The sequence below is a fragment of the Dendropsophus ebraccatus genome, chromosome 1 (genome assembly GCF_027789765.1).
Source record: "Dendropsophus ebraccatus isolate aDenEbr1 chromosome 1, aDenEbr1.pat, whole genome shotgun sequence".
NCBI lineage: Eukaryota > Metazoa > Chordata > Amphibia > Anura > Hylidae > Dendropsophus > Dendropsophus ebraccatus.
The window spans coordinates 21,558,903-21,576,062 of record NC_091454.1 but is presented as its reverse complement, the minus strand read 5'-3'; the positions used below and the strand labels follow the sequence as shown (position 1 = coordinate 21,576,062).

Genomic DNA, 17,160 nt, shown 5'->3' with positions numbered 1-17,160 from the left:
AGGCGTAGTAATTCTAGCTTACCCAAGTTCCCCTAGCAATTTCTGCTGTGATCCGCTACGTTTTGGGGCCACTGTGGACGTTTTTCTTTTCACCCATCTTTTCTTTACTTCTGCTTTGGATCATTTGCGCACAGGACCTGCTAAACTACATAGACCAGCATTCTCTGTGTGCCGGAGCATCGCCCCCTTCCAGCAGCCTACTTCTTGTAATTCCTCCCACATTCCCTCCCCCCAGTGACCACTAGCCTATCTAAAGTAAGAACCACAAAAACACCCAGCCATCATTTCCCCACATGATTCCTCACCATATGCCTAGATGGTGCTGCTTCTGCTGTAACATGATAGAAGCCGCCAGCACAGGCAGTCAGCTCTTCTGCATTGCATAAATACAGTATCTATGGAGAAGAGCTGACTGTCACTGAGGTCCAGTGATGTCCCTGCATGTATATACAAGCTCTGCTGGATGGGGGGAGATCATAGGGGGAGTAGTGTTCACTGTTCTCTCCTTCCATAGAGCACAGGTAGTGGAAGCCAGGAAGACTACTTGATCTTTTTTAGTCTTTTTTCCCCTCCTCTCCAGCCACAAGTTGACTTTTCTATACATTTCATCTCCTTTCTTTTCTTTCTTTGGCTCATGGTCAGGGATTTTCCTCTCCTTATTTGAAACCAAGAGCAGAACCTCTTGAATTTTTATTTCTTGACATCTCTCTGGTTTTCTCATAGCGGGTCATTACTTCCGGTTCCTTTATCCTTTGCTTAGAGTGGAATTCAGTAACTTTTTTTCTCCAGCCATTTTTTTTCCACATCTATGGTCGTTAAGATTTCTATATGTTTTGGCGTTTCTTTATGTCTGATGGAGGCTGCCTCCTCTCAGATATAGCCAGTGATGGCTATATCTCCACTCTCAGGTGTGTCCTCCAGTGTTACCCTGACCTCTGGCACATCTGCAATGTAAAAGGGAAGACTTCAGAATTGGCATGTGTTATGAGCCTATGTAATGTAGACTGCAATGTAGACTTACAACAGAAGGCCATAAACAGCACCTAGTATTCCACTAACAGGTTTGAAAAGTGAATGTGAGGACCGGCCATTGTCCAATTCCAAGGTCAATTCCAAAAATAACAGTATATAAGGTAAATGACAGCTATACAATTTCTAATAATACACGAATATGGCCACCATTCATAATCTAAATCTTAAAGGGGTACTCTGGCAAAAATATTTATTTCTGATTATTTAGTACCATACAGTTAAACAGATCTGTAAATTACTTCTAGGGTACAAACCCACACACCGTATACACAGCAGATACGCAGCAAAAACGCAGCAGATTTGATGGTGCAGATTTGATGCTGTGTTCAGTTATTCAGATCTAATCTGCTGCGTATTTGTTGCATATTTGCTGCGTATCACAGCAGTAAATAAGCTGCGTATACGGTGTGTGGGTTTGTACCCCTAAGTACAAATTCCAGTACTTATCAGCTGCAAGCTGCGTATACGGTGTGTGGGTTTGTACCCCTAAGTACAAATTCCAGTACTTATCAGCTGCTATATGTCGCAGAGGAAGGGTTATATTCTTTCCAGTCTTACACGGTGCTCTCTACTGCCACCTCTGTCCATGACAGGAACTGTCCATGACAGGAACTGTCCAGAGCAGTAGTAAATCTCCATAGAAAACCTCTCCTGCTATGGATAGAGTTTTCAGTGGAAGACGGAAGGTTTTTTAACAGAAGTCAATTAAAAATCTATTTATCTTTCTGGCACAAGTGGATGTTCCTCTTCAAGACACATCCTCCTTTATGATTTAGTAATTATTACCTGATTATTACCAGACCATGGTTAAGCGCAGCCATGTGACTCGCATAGCTCTATTTGTTTGCACCGCTTTGTTTTAATCCACACAAATAAAAGCTATGTTTTAAGTTTCCACTTCTTGGAAACTTACTACTGACTACTGCTAAACGACTAATTATTACCTGGTTTATGGACAACAACTTCTTCTAAATCTTCCTTTTCTGGCCTCTAACGACGGCGCTGATACCAATATATAGTGCTGTGAAAGAAAGTAAAGTCCTTTGATAAACTTTCTATAGATGACACTATTCATTTATCAACCCTCCAATTATGATCTGGATATAGCCTGGCTGCAATAGCTTCTGCGCCACCTACAGTTCTCATAGTAAAATACATATCGGCTCTGTTCCCTGGAAAGATAGTAGCACCACATCTATAATAAAGGGGTTATCCAGCGCATTACTTCAATGGAACTTAGTTTTAAACCCCACCCAATCTGGAGACAAAAGAGGGGGAAAAGTGGCCATGTTTTTAACCCCTTTAAGCTGAATTGCCAAATTTTCTAAATTCTCCCTTTTCCGTCGCCCTCAAGGCTTCACTGTAAGGCTTTGCAGCAGAGATCTTATAACCTCAGAGCGGTCTGTAGTCAGAGAATATAAGCAGCAGAAACTTACCAAAAATGATGACAACAAAAAAGTCAGGACCAAAGCAACTATCTGCCCGATGAGACCTACATTTGGTAATAAACACAGACAGATATTCATGGATTATTATTATATGTTAATATGTAATAAGCTTCAGACTGCATATATACTGCAACCAAACGTTTTAACCATTTACTTATTCCCTTTCCCCGCCACCAGAAATAAAGACAGCACCCAAGAGTAATGATGGTTGGCCACAGCTTTTAATTCACCAGAACTTTTAAATCAATCGGCATGTACCATGCCTAACTCGATTGTACCGATAGCCAATGGTGTGCCACTGGCGGACTCCCGTCGCACACGTGCTATGCATTTTCTGCAACACAGTGATTTTTCTGCCAAGAAGGAGCCCTTTTAGTCCTACACAGGGCTCTGACCACCACCCAGCAAGAAGAAAGCCTGTATTCCTGACAAAAATATGTCTGTACCTAAGTCGTTTAGGTGTACACCATCAGCAGCCATCAAACCCCTGTTATCGCCTTCAAGCTGGCGATGAAAAACTACTGCGGCATACTGGATCTCTAGCAAACGGCCAAACAACATGAAGAACGACTTCTGACCACACTAAGATTAATTCGGAAAAGAGAGGACTGAACCTCTCAATTTTAGTCACGAGTTCGACAGTCTTGAGGTGGCACAGATCGTTGCCCCTCGCATGTATGACTAGGATTACAGGACCTAATACCAGACACCGATTGCCATTAACTCAGACAGAACTGGGGGCCACCGGAGACCACAGATAACCCTCCGGATAACTTCAATATTGCGAAAACCCAGCTATCTACCTCAAAGCCGGATCTCTGCGCGCTGACTATCCTGAAACACATATGAGTGTCCCATGAGCAGCAACTCACAACAACAACTCGGGGCGCATGTATCGAGCAAAGCAGTAAGCTACATGTCCCGGACCCAGATTGGCCCAATAGCCTGAGAATGAGCCCTATTGGCAGCATAGGGAACAGAGGGGTGGAGTGAATAAAACAACTGAACCCTTACTGGTGGCAGGAGATAACCCAGGGGAACCATGATAACCTATGGAGGGTGCCACATTCAATCAGAGTGCACCCTCCATAGGCAGTCGGGGGCTCTACATTGTGGAAGTGTCTACTCACTATCATGGCCTCCTCTTGTAGGGGATTCTCTATCCCTGAGATCACTGTCCAGAAAGGAGAATACAGATATTAAATACATGAATTTAATATCCATTTAGAAAAATAAAGTTCCTCCTGTATGAAGCTGATGTCTCTGTCACCTCCTCTTTTCCATAGCACAAAGTAAAGAGCAATAATAGCACAAGAACGCTGTGAAGCTCCATCCTCTCCGACTGCAGAATCTGGAATAACACATAGAAGCCTTCACACAGCGTTGTGATGTCATCAGTCATCAGAGCTGTACTGTGAGGCTTTGTCAGCGATGATGTCATAGTCACATGGTGTGAAAGACGAGCAGTGTGTAGGGAAGAGACTGTTTTCCATCTACAGAGCAGTTTGATGGATTTTTCATATCATATCCTTTCTTAAAGTACTAAACCATCCACAATGTTACCGACACTTCAACATAACAATCATATTGAGGACATGCAGAGTTGCGAATTTGCATTTTTTTTGGCTTTGACAAATAGGGGTGTGGCTTTTTGTGGGTGTGGCCTATTTTTTTTTTTCCCTTTCTTTCAGATTTTCCCTATATTCTCATTGTATGGATATGCATATTACAAACCCCAGTATATTATAGACCCAAGTATCGGTCCCCAGCATATTAATCATCCCGGTGTTAGTCCCCCAGCATATTACTGACCCCATTATCAGGCCCCCAAGATATTTCAGACCATACAAAAGTACTTAGGCTCCCTCTATGTGTGGTATCCAAGGGTAGCCAGGTGGTATTAGGTAGGGCTGGTTGAATTACCGCTGCGGCACTTGTCACGGTGGTCAAGAGTGGTATGTGCCCTCCCTGGATCCCAAACATGTCGATTAAAAGGTTGTAGGTGTAGCCTCTGTAGTGTATGATGCAGTGCAGAGGAACCACAGAGTCCAGGATAAACTTAAAGGGAAACTGTATCCCCCTTTCCATATGAGGACTTCTCTATACAGCTATAACGCCAAAATTCTGCCATTTTCATACTTTACTTTATTATAGACTTCTTGGTGCTTGGTCGACATCCGATAAGTGTGAACTTTCCAGAACAAATTCCTGATAGGCCAGGGAATGGGAACTGTGATAATCACACTCCTGTACAACAGAATAATATTAACAATGCATTAACCCCAATTAGCTTCAATGTGCTGGAAAAGAACAAGGTAACACTCAGTGGCGGAATCTTGTGACCAAACAGTAGTAAGACATCCCTGAAAATATAACAGAAAGACGTAGGCAACCAGGCTCGGACTGGCCCACAAGGGAGCAGGGGCATCCCCCAGTGGGCCCTTCCCCTTGGTGGGCCCCTGAGCAGGAGGTGGGCCTTCCTGTTTAGCAGCTCCAGGTCAACACATAATCCCTCAGCCCTGCTGAAAATGCCTGTTACTCACTGCCTCTATATGGTCACCTGAGGTTTCATTTTTTTTATATAGAGGCAGGGAGTGACCAAATTGACAGGCAGTAGCAGTTAGCGTGCAGAATCAGCGCAGCCCCTCTCCTCTTCCCTGGGACCCTCCCCCACTTCCTAATCTCAGGCTGTCTCCTTCTGCTGCATGGGCTGCTGCTGGCAGTCAGCACACAGAAGGAGGGGAGGGAGAGCGGCTGCAGCCTGCAGAAAAGTGCGTGTGCATGGCATGATCATTACGGTAAGTTGGGGTATCATACAAAACATCCCCACTCCAGTATTGCCTTATAGTTGTAGTTTGGGGCACAAGGCCAATGTGGTAAAATTGGATTTCTGGACGGCCCACAAATTCAGGAATCTGTAGCTCATAATTTTCACAGATGGAATAACTTGAAGAGGTGGCCTCCTTTGGCATTGTCCCAGGGCACCTTTTTTGGGCGTTCATCATCACTGGATGAAGAGGAAGGAAGGAGAAATGTGGAATCTTTCTCACTGGCCATATCAGTGTCAGAGGCAATCATGGTGTACGCCTCCTCAGCTGAGAAGAACCTCTGCACTTGATTTTATTTTTTAAAGGGTGTGTGTAAGTGTGTAGTACTTGTACACATGTTTTTAACCTTTATTTTCTTCATTGTGTAGTATAGCGTTTTAGACTTTAGCAACTTAAATGAAAAAAGAAAAAGCCTATCCCAAAAACTAAGCAGTTGCTGATCAGAGATATGTGTCCCTGATCATTGACCAAGGGGCCGCACGACACATAGGACTATCAATTATTCGGGGGTAAGAAAGGTGCCAGACAAAATATTGTCCCAAAAATTTACTAAAATAGGTAGAAGGATAAAAAATATATGGCATACAACGTTGTTCATGACAAATAGGTACACAGCACAGTATACCAATATAATTGATAAGCCAGGTAGTCATACAGAAATGCTGTATATCTGGCATCATCACTTTTAGGGGGGACATTCTGACATGCAAGCCTTCTGAAGGAAGAAGACCTAGGAGGATGACAGCAAGGAGAGGATTAATATAACAAAAGAAAACCTGCATCATAAAAAGGACTGATCTATGTGCTAACACTGATCATCTTTCAGAGGTAGGGACAGGCACAGAACACTAGGGGGAGACAACAGAACAGAAGGACACAGAGAGTCAGTCTGCTACAGCTCACCACCGTTCACTTGCAATAATTTTCTGGTAAGGGTACAAACATACACAGCAGATACGCAGCAGATTTGATACTGTGTTCAGTTATTTAGATCTAATCTGCTGCGTATCGCAGCAGTAAATACGCAGCGTATAAGCCGTGTGTGTTTGTACCCTAAAACTTGAGTTACAGCAATGACGTCAGCCTGCTAATTCATCTAATCCAGAATGGTGTGACCAGGGCAGTGTTCCTTCCTTTTGCGTAAGTAACTTAAATGTGCTGATAAAAACTCACATTGCCCCACTGTACAATGCCAACTAAATTAGTTTAATAATAGCCAATTTATTCAGTACTATGATGCACCTCTTTGCAGCACCTAGCAGCACCTAGGGGCTAAATGTCCGTCATCCTGAACTTGCATGACGTTGGGTAAAACATACCTCATATCACACACACCCCTTTACCCTATACCACCTCCCCCACCCTTCTGTCCCAAATAAGTGACACAGATACCTGCTTGGATAAAATGGCCACAGCAGCCTTTTTTTGACAAACCACACAGTTAACATAAATAGTCAAATAAGTCTATATGCATAATAACATTATCAATATAATATACATCAGTAATTCTCTTAAACCACTGACGGGAGGGGGCCTTACGCTTCAAAATCCAACTACTGCTCTGCCAAATTTTGTAACTGCCCGCTACTGACTCAGGAGCCTTCTCTTAATATGATGAGCAGATGTTAATAGCCACACGACTTCCCGTGACACCACACTGACGGGAGCCTAAATATCACAACTTCCCGCATGCTCTAACTACATCGAGGATTACTTTCCCATGTATCCCCTCTATTAATTTCCGCAACCAACCCCAAGAACCCTCAGACCAGCCACCACGAGCACACCTTGAGCTCCTCAAGTGTGCGAGCCCCTCCACAACACCAATGCCTGCTCAATGCCTTACTGAAGTGCCAAAGCCCAGAGATCCATCCCCACTGCATTCAGGTGGATTCCGTCACCCAACTATTTGCTCCAAAAGGAACTGCCTTCTACAAATCCGGCTGCGCCCTACTCCTAACCCTGAAGTGTCTTTGCGACTAAAAAATCTTTGACATCCCGATACCCCCGTAACTTAAACCAGAAAACCAAAGCCGCCACAAACTGATTGACCTTGGCTGCTGACCCAACCAACCCAACACCGCCCACAATTAATCGCCAAAACAACCGCCAAATTATTGCAGTGAAACCTAACCTTCTTATCCCTGAATCTCTCCTCCCAAACTGACACTGCCACAACTATGGGAAAGAACTCAAGAAGAGCAAGGTTACAAACCAGACCTGACTCAAACCACGACCCTGGCCAAGACACCACACACCACTGCCCCTGACAATACACTCCGAACCTCCATGCTCCCTGCAGTATCCGTAAACAAATCCCAATCAAAACTATTAACAACCAGGACAATCATCAATGACCTGCCGTTATAGGCTTCCAAAAATTCCACCCATACCGCAAGGTCATTCCAATGCTCCCTAGTAAGGCGAACAAAATGGTGAGGTGCCTTCAATCCCGCTATAGCCCCCACCAAACGCCTACAGAAAACCCGCTCCATCAGCATGATCCTGTAGGCAAACAACTTGCCCAGCAAGGATTGGAGTTCTCTTAGAGGGATCTTCTTCAGACCTTGAGCTACCCTACCTCCGCCTTTCAGGCCTCAAGTTTATCCTCGGGCAACCTGCATTCCATTCTACAGGAATCAATAGTGATCCCCAAGTACTGTAATGCAATTGCCGGACACTCGATTTTTTCCCTGTGCTAGCAGGACCCCAAACTTTCCCACCACTCAGCCCATGGTGCCCAGAAACATGTGACAAATGGGAGACCCAGGAGGCCCAGTGAACAGGAAGTCGTCCAAATAGTGTATGACCGACTGCACGTTCCCTAGGTCCAGAATCACCCATTCTAAAAATGAACTAAATGCCTCAAAAAAGGGACACGACAACAAGCAGCCCATGATGAGGCATCTGTCCACAAAAAAACGCCCACTCCCAAAAACAACCTCATGCTATAGGGATGAACTGGAAGAAGACGGAAGACAGATTCAATGTTGGTCTTAGCCATAGGGGCACCCTGACCTTACTTCCTGATCCACACCACAGCCGCATCGAATGACGTGTAGACCACCGAACACAAGTCAGGGCTTCCGGCACGCAGCTGAGGCCTCCCCTGCTCCGGAGACCAGACGCTTGCTGGGATTCCTCCCGGACCAGCATCTGCAGGATGCGGCTTTGGCTGGCGGGAACCGGCCTGAAGGGTCCCTGGAGGGGCTCCCACACCGACACGGGTCACTTGAGGCTGAGGTGCACCAGCGGGCGGGACCGCAGAGAGCTCCGCTGCTGGTGCGGGAAAGGAGGCAGAGTGAGAGGGGAGCAAGGGGCTCCCCTCCCCACCCTGTAAGCTACCGGAGCCAGCTGGCTCGCCCCACCCCTGTTCTCAGGTTGGGTGTTGTATTACAACTGAGCTCTATTTGCTTCAATGGAACTGCTATGTAAGACTACACCCAAACTGAGGACAATAGTGATGCTGTTTCTGGAAGAAGGCCGCTATGTTTTTGTAAACTTGGACAACCCCTTAATCAAAATGATCAATGATGCACAGTTATGTACTTTCCCTTTAAGATATCATTCACCTACAGTAAAATATTTATCAAACTCCAGAACGTAGACAAAGTGGGTGGACGATCTCCGTCCACTGCTGTGTATGTACAACCACAGACAATAGTCTATGAAATTTCAATATAAATGTTATGTGGAGGAAGTTATGTGGAATGTGTGGTCTTACACTGTAGCCATAACTACACATTTCCCATCATAATCTGTGTATTAGGCCCCTGTGTATTGTCATAAACCATGCCAAACATTAACTGAGGCTCAATATCTCTGCTCTATGGGTTCCTGTTATGGTCTGTTTACACGGAGAGATTTATCTGACAGATTTTTGAAGCCAAAACCAGGAACAGACTATAAACAGTTAACTGGTCATAAAGGAAAGACTGAGATTTCTTCTTCCATTCCTGGCTTTGGCTTCCAAAATCTGTCTGTGTAAACGCACCATTAGTGTTCAATATATCTAATATGAGAATACCTATCTGCTATCCATTCATTCTGCTGTGCTGCTATAAGGCCCTTGTAACACATGTGAGGGGGCCACATGGACCCTGTGGATGTTTTATGTTTGTATGTGAGGTGAGTTGGTATGTTTCGGACTAACCGTTCCTATGTTTTCTTTACAGGTGCAGTATCCAGGCAGTTTTAGAGAGGCTGCAAGCTGTTGGAATCCGGCAGGGAGATTTGAGCTGCATTTAAGGCAGAGCGGAGACGGTTCGGCTCAGTGCGTCATGGTCAAGGAAGGACTATGGGTCAAGCTGAACGCCGGGATCAAGAAGAGGATTGAAGGACCAGCCAGTGGGACCGGAGGAAGGAGCAGTGACGAAAGCAGTGGTAGGTGCAGCAGGGGCGTAGCTAGGGGTTCAATCTAGGGGGGGTGAGCAAGTTTGAGTGGGCCCCCAACCGATTATGTTACCCATAGGGAACCTCAGCAGACGACACTGCTTTCCAAATAATAAAGGGAATATTCTACTACATTACTCATAGAGAATAGGAATTGAGAGCAGTGTAAAAGGCTTTCTACTTTTCACATATATGGCCATGTAAAATTAAAAGGTTATGCAAGATTAGAGAACCATAGTTGCTTCGTTCCAGAAACAGCACCACCCCTGTCCTCAGTTTGTGTGTGGTATTGCAACTCACTTCCACTGACGAGAACGGGGCCAAATTGTAATACCACACGTTAATTCTTTGGGCGGACAGCAGAATCTGCCGGAGCATATAATAGAGCCTATGGAGCTGGTGTGGGAGTGAAGCAGGAGTGCACGGGGGTGAGTGGCAGATGCCACACATGATTTTCTGACAGAATTACTCTGTGTGCATATACGGTCTAGTGGATAAGGGGTGTAGTAGTGGAGGTCTAGTGGATAAGGGGTGTAGTAGTGGACGTCTAGTGGATAAGGGGTGTAGTAGTACAGGTATAGAAGAGAGGGAATGGGAAAACACTGAGGGGGACTAGGGAGACACTGAGGGGAACTGGGAAGACACTGAGGGGGACACTGCGCTGAGGGGGAAGGGGGGACATTGAGGGGGACACTGCGCTGAGGGGGACTGGGGGGACACTGAGGTGACTGCGGAGACACTGAGGGGGACTGGGGAGACACTGAGGGGGACTGGGGAGACACTGAGGGGGACAAACAAGATGTTTGTCCTGAATCTGACGAAGGGGCGCCATAGCCCTGAAACGCGTTATTGTTGGACTGAATAAATCGTGTTTTATGTGAACATTGGTTTCTACTACATTTTTTGGTGGTGAGCGCAATCTCCAGGTCATTTTTTTGTCATTTTTGGCACCATTTGGTTTTACCTGACTTCACGGGTCCTTGCATAAGGAGCCCGGTTTAGACCTGTTGTGAAGACTGCTGCTACCCCTATCCCTGGGAGGTGTGTTGGACACACCATTACATGTGCTGCTGGGTGTTGTGGCTCTGTTTCCACAACCCCAAAAGGTGAGCAGTGATTTTTTACATGTTTTAGATCATTATTTCAATCCTGAGGTACTACTCTATGAGGCGCTCTGCCTTTTTTTTGTTCTTTGTTTCTACATGTGATTCACGGACACATTGAGTTGTGACTCTGAAATTCCTGTGTTAAGTCTGGACCTGGATTTCTGGTAAGTACAGTTTTGTTTTACAGCGTGATAACAAAAAAAAAGGAATGCATATTGCAAACTTGCTTTATATTACATCTGCTGGTTTAGATTTTGAAAATTATAACAACAGTGACACTTTAAAGTGTACCTGTCGTTACAAAAAAATTTAGCCGTCATAGAGACGTCAAAAGTTTTGAGTGTTCACACCTGTAACGATCGGAGGAACCATGCTGCATCGCGTCTTCTCCCTGCTCTGAGTTAGAAAAAAAGAGTCGGGCTCTCCATTACAATTCCGACTCTTTTTTTCTAACTCAGAGCGGAGAGTGGACGCACTGCAGTATATCCGTCTTCCAATCGTTACGGTACGGACTTCAATGGAACTGAGTTTCGAAACCCCACCCAAACTAGAGACAACAGTAGGGGGAAAGTGGCCATGTTTTTGTAGTGCTGGATAACCCCTTTAATGGTTTTACAAACATTTTCCATGTTCCAGATTTTTCAGGTTCTGGTTGTGAACTGGTGGAAAAGTCAGTAAAGCTTTACAATAAGTTGGTTGTAAAGCAAAAGATTGATAAGAAAGTTGCTTTTAAGCAAATATGTGAGTGTTTTGGGGTTCCTCTAGAGCAGGCATGTCCAAAGTCCGGCCGGAGGGCCATTTGCGGCCCGCGTTCCGAACTTTTACGGCCCCCCAGGTATCCAGCTTGCTATAATCTGCCTGTGTTATAAAGCATATAGCATGTAGCATGTAAAATGGTCGGCCCTCGCACATGTTCACTTCATCAAATTTGGCACTCTTCGAAAAAAGTTTGGACATGCCTGCTCTAGAGCATGGGTCTCCAAACTGCGGCCCTCCAGCTGTTGCGAAACTACAACTCCCATCTTGCCTGGACAGCTAAAGCTTTGGATTTGGCTGTCCAGGCATGATGGGAAATGTAGTTTTACAACAGCTGAAGGGCCGCAGTTTAGAGACCCATGTTCGAGAGAGTGAAAAGACCATCTTTCCTTGCACATGTCTAGAGTTTTTGAGGATTGAGTTAAGTTCTAGAAAGGATTTGTCAGCTTATTCCGAGCTTTCTGAGGTGAAAGGAAGTAACCTTAATGGTGCGTTCACACCTACAGGATCTGCAGCTGATTTTCTGCAGCAGATTTCATTTAAATAACTGAACACAGCATCAAATCTGCTGCAGATCTGCTGCAGATCCTGTAGGTGTGAACGCACCCTAAAGGAGATGCAATCATTACTTGGGCTGCTGGTGTTCACCACAAAAGTGGTGCCTATAGGGAGGATCTTCTCTAAGGTAGACCAAATCAACCTTAAATCTGATTTTATTGGGCAGGCTATGCGTCATATTGAGTTTGTGGATCGGGAAGAGTTAGACCAACTGTATGTCTTGACCTTCCCCAGACATCATTGTAATTCATGCGGTGGGGAAATGATGTTGGGAAGGTTAATACTGTTTCTTCACCCATTTTTTTTCCAGCATTGAGATCGGCCCTTCCGCCACGTGCTACGCTTGGAGACGGTCCCAAAGTTAGTTTGGTCTAGGATTTGGAAATGTCTGAACAGAGGGATGATACAATTCATGCCCAGGCTGAATGGCACATGGATTTAGAGGGATTTGTTAAAGGTTTGTACTGGAAGGATGGAGTTCACCTTTCAGGTATAGGTATTGATATTTTTAATACGGGCTTACAGGCTGTGGTTTGTGGGGGACCAGGCCAGCCTTAGGCTGCTAGGGCTGGGGGGAATGTTTTTGCTAATATGTTTTATTGTAAAGTTTTTAATTTATCAAATATTTATCTTATTAATTGAACGTTAACCATAAGTAAAACACTGCGGCCTATTTTCTGCAAGTTGGTGTGTTGTGTCGTTTTGTATAGTGGTCCGGTATGTGCTCATGCTATAGGGCCCCTGTAATGCATGTGAAGGAGCCACATGGGCACATTCGGACCCTATGGATATTTTATGTTTGGGAGGTGAGTTGGTATGTTCCGGCTTCTCGAGTTTTCTTTCCAGGTGCAGTATCCAGGCAGATTTTTAAGGAAGCAAGCTGATTGGCTGTTGGAATCCGGTGGGAAGGTTTGAGCAGGCAGAACGGAGATGGTTTGGCTCATAGCGTCGCGGTCAAGCCAGGACTACAGGTCAAGCCCTAGTTGTTGACCTATTAAGGACCCATGCCGTGTCGGTACGCGGGTCTTTTAAACGTGTGTTTGGTCAAAATTTTCGACAGCAGCCATCTTCCTGGTTCACGTGACGATGATCGCCACGATTGGCTGGTCAATACTGACCAGCCAATCGCAGTGATCGAGGCATATTACGGGCCGGTATCCCGGAATTAAACAGTGTCCAAGACAGCACCAATCACCGTTGCGGATGGGAGGAGTTGTAGTCCTCCCATGTGTGCTCGATCACCCATGATTGGCCGGTGAGTGACCCTTACCCATGAAAACATGTGTCTGGTCAAATATAGGGATAAGCGTGATGTCCTTATTTTGACCACCATTCATGGTAATGGTACCACCCCTTTCCCTGTTCAAGGTACCACAACCTTGGCATTGAAACTGGATTGTGTTTTGGACTACAATGGGTACATGGGAGGAGTTGATTTGTCAGATCAAGTCCTCAAACCATATAATGCCATGAGAAAGACTAGGACGTGGTACAAGAAGCTGGCTGTGCACACAGTCCAAACGGCGTTGTTACTATACCAATGTGCTGGCCACACAGGTAAGTTGATTCAGTTTCAGGAAGTGGCACTGAAAGCCCTAATCTTTGGAAGCCAATGAGAAGCGGGCCCAAGTACTCCTCGAACTGCAGTATTGTGCCAGGCCAACATTTTCCTGGGATTAGTCCTTCACTCTGGGAAGAAAGGAAGATCCCGGAAACTATGCAGTGTGTCATCAAAGGGGTATTTGAAGGGACACATGTTACCAATGCGACACCTGTCCCGACAATCCAGGCCTCTGCATCGGAGATTGATTCAAAGCGTACCACTCGTCCATGGACTAAATGCGATTCTTGCCTCAGGTAAATTATGTTTTTGTTATTTTTTTGGCAGACTTTCCATATTGGCATCATATACCAACATGGAAAGTCACACTGGTCTGACAGTTGACCAGTGTGAAAATTGGAATCTCTACTAGAGATGAGCGAGTATACTTGATAATCGGGTTTAAACATCGGCATTAGAATGCTGCGGTCTGGATGCTCCGTGGAGACGGCCCAAGTCCCGCCAGGAAAACAGGGATACAGCCTAGATCATAGGCTATATCCCTGTTTTCCAGGCGGGACTCGGGCTGTCTTCACCTTCTCCACGACAGCAGACAGCAACATTCTAATGCCGATGTTTAAACCCAATTATCAAGTATACTCGCTCATCTCAATTTTTTTTTCATAGGAGACATACACTGCATAACTAGTGGAGGACAGACTTTTTGTCGGCATAAAATACCGATGTGAAAAGCATACTGGCCTGACAGTTGAGCAGTGTTTTTTTAACTTTTATCCCTACCCATGTGCCTGTCACCAGTGGGGTCCATATATTCACTACAGCCCTTGTTACATTTTTGGAGGGGTGAAGTCTACATAATGGGGTCACTTGGGGGGTTTCCACTGTTACGGTAGCTTTGTAAACTGAACATGGCTTTTGTCATCCCTTCTGGCCTGAAAAGGGCACTTAGTCCTTTTGGAGGCTTGTCCTGCATCCACACAGCAATTTATCCAGACATTTGGGGTATTTCCACACTTGGGGTAAATTGCTCTACTTTGCTTTTTTTTTCACTTTTAACCCCTTGTGAACATGAAAAATTCAAATTTTCACCAACATTCTGGTTAAAAAAATTTCATTTTCACAGAACAGTGTTCCACCTATGTGCCCGTCACCAGTGGGGTCCATATGCTCACTACACCTCTTGTTAGATTCCTTGAGGGGTGTAGTTTCCATAATGGAGTCACTTGTGGGGAGTTTGCACTGTTTTGGTAGCACGGGGTCTTTGTCAACCCGACATGGCCTTCGTCCTTCATTCTGGCCAAATCCAGCTTCCAAAATCCAAATTGTGCTCCTTCCCTTTGGAGGCTTTCCGTGCACCCCCTTGGCACTTTGTGTCCACATGTGGGGTATTCCTGTAATCGGGGTAAATTGCTCTACATGATTAGTGGTTTATGTTTTCTTTTAACCCCTTGCAAACAAGAAAAAATCTAAATTACACCAACATTTATGTGTGAAAAATTTGAATTTTTTTCATTTTCGCAGCACATCGTTTCACATTTTAAGTCTTTCCATACTTTTTAGCTGCTATATGTTCTGCAGGAAATGTTTTATTTTCAGTCTGACACAGTTCTCTCTGCTGACATCTCTGGCCGAACTGTCCAGAACAGGAGAGGTTTTCTATGGGGATTCATAGAAAACCGAGACAGTTCCTGTCTCAGCCAGAGATGTCACCAGAGAGCCCTATGTCAGACTGAAAATAAAACATTTCCTGTAAGTATTTATCTATTTTATTTATTTATTAAAGTTCGACCATAAATAAAACATGGCCTATTTTCTGCAAGCTGGTGTGTTGTGTTTTTTTTTATAATATTAAAGGAGAAGTCTGGTGGGGGGGGGGGGAGGAAACCATTACGGCCAAGGGTTTGGGGGAAAATAAAAAAGACACTATGCGTACCACTTCCAGTGCCCGCAGTGCAATGCATCATGGAGCTCCCAGTATGTGCCCATGCTTGCTTGTGATGATGTAAGGTTAGTGGTTAAGAATTTTACAATGGAAAACCCCAGCCTATATGGGCCTGAGTATACTAGAAACCACCTGTTGGCATAAGGTTGTTTTCGAGGATCAATGCATGTTGCCAGACTTGCCTCCTGGCATTTTAGGAATTGATATGAGGCATTGTGGTTTACAGTGGGGAATGGTGGCCATACATTAGGAAAATTACCAATTATTGGAAGTTGAGTCTAAATGTTGTGATTATCTGCTTGTTATGGTGCCCCCTGGTGTTGTTTTGATTCCCTTTCAGAACATCCACTTAAGGTGTGCAGTGCTGGTGTCGCACATGCTTAGTCTCATCACCCGAATCCTCACATGAGCCCTGCCTATTTTATTACTTTCCTTTGACGCATATTTTTGGAAGCCAAATTGATTTAACTATTTTGGAGCTCACATCATCATAATGAATGATGATGTCGGGAGTTCCCAAGTCCAGTGCGTCCACAATTACTGACCATTCACGGAATGAGTGAATGACCCCTTACCTTACCTGCTGCACATAATACCCCAGTACTGAAAGCCTCAGATTCCAGACACAATAGTCCCTTATAGTTCCAGCCACAGGCGTTCCTTGGGATTCGGGCCTACAATAAAGGCTCTTTTCAACAGGGCCTGAACTTAAGAGTCCAAGATTTTTGGTAATTTCAGCTACTGCCACAATTCCTACACTTTACTGTAAGAGCAAGGTGTCTATAGAACTCTGCCAGAGGAAGTGGTTGTGGAAAGGGGCCTGGATACATTTCTGGAGCATAAAAATATTACAGGTTACAGGTTGTAGTAAAGGATCATTGACCCAGAGATTTATTCTGATGACCGGATTTGGAGTCAGGAGTTTTTCTCCCTAAAGTGAGAATGATGTCAGTATACAGTGCACATAGTGAGTTCAGAATGAGGAGTATATAACATTTATGAGACCAACAGAAGAAGCAAGTCGAAACAAGGATGTGGTTACAGTTGCACTCTGAGATCTGAGGATAAGACTTCACGAACTCCACCTCCGCTCCCTACGTCTGTTTCTTACCCCCTGTTCTCGATAACTTTTCTTCTCACATAGCTCGCAGTGTCCAGGTGTTGTACTTTCCTCATGTCTGTTCTTGGATTTAATTGTTCGCCCTCGTGAGTGGATTTAAAGGGATTATGCTTATGTAGACATCTCAGGGTCTCCATGTGACCCTGGGAGCGGTGGTTGATCTTCCAGATGAATAGTTCAGTCCTATTACAACAGCTACTTATAAAGAGGTCACAGCAGAAAAGGAGAACGTCTCCGGCCAACTTCAAGTCAAGGGTCTTCATCCTTACTCACAACTCACTTAACTATTACGAGCATCGGAATGGGGTAAGTTGGTGGGGTAGAATAAGGCCTCCGTATGTGTTCCCATAGGGCATGGTTTGATGTTGCGGCCGGCCGCTTTAAAAACTATATCCAGACCATATTATAATTTGTCCT

General features: G+C 44.9%; 1 protein-coding gene across 4 annotated transcripts in view; it reads left to right on the top strand.

The window, feature by feature from the left end:
* The window catches only part of ITK (IL2 inducible T cell kinase), an 80,439-nt gene that overhangs the window by 28,097 nt on the left and 35,182 nt on the right, over positions 1–17,160 (top strand). For 3 of the 4 annotated variants that reach the window (XM_069968844.1, XM_069968853.1, XM_069968862.1), the window contains one exon: positions 9,484–9,691. Coding sequence is in view for 1 of the 4 variants with exons in the window: in XM_069968838.1 (XP_069824939.1) it covers positions 16,912–17,049 (138 nt within the window). In the remaining 3 variants the exon portion in view is untranslated. Of the gene's footprint in view, positions 1–9,483; positions 9,692–16,599; positions 17,050–17,160 lie in introns of those variants that run through there. The other variant, XM_069968838.1, reaches the window with a different exon arrangement.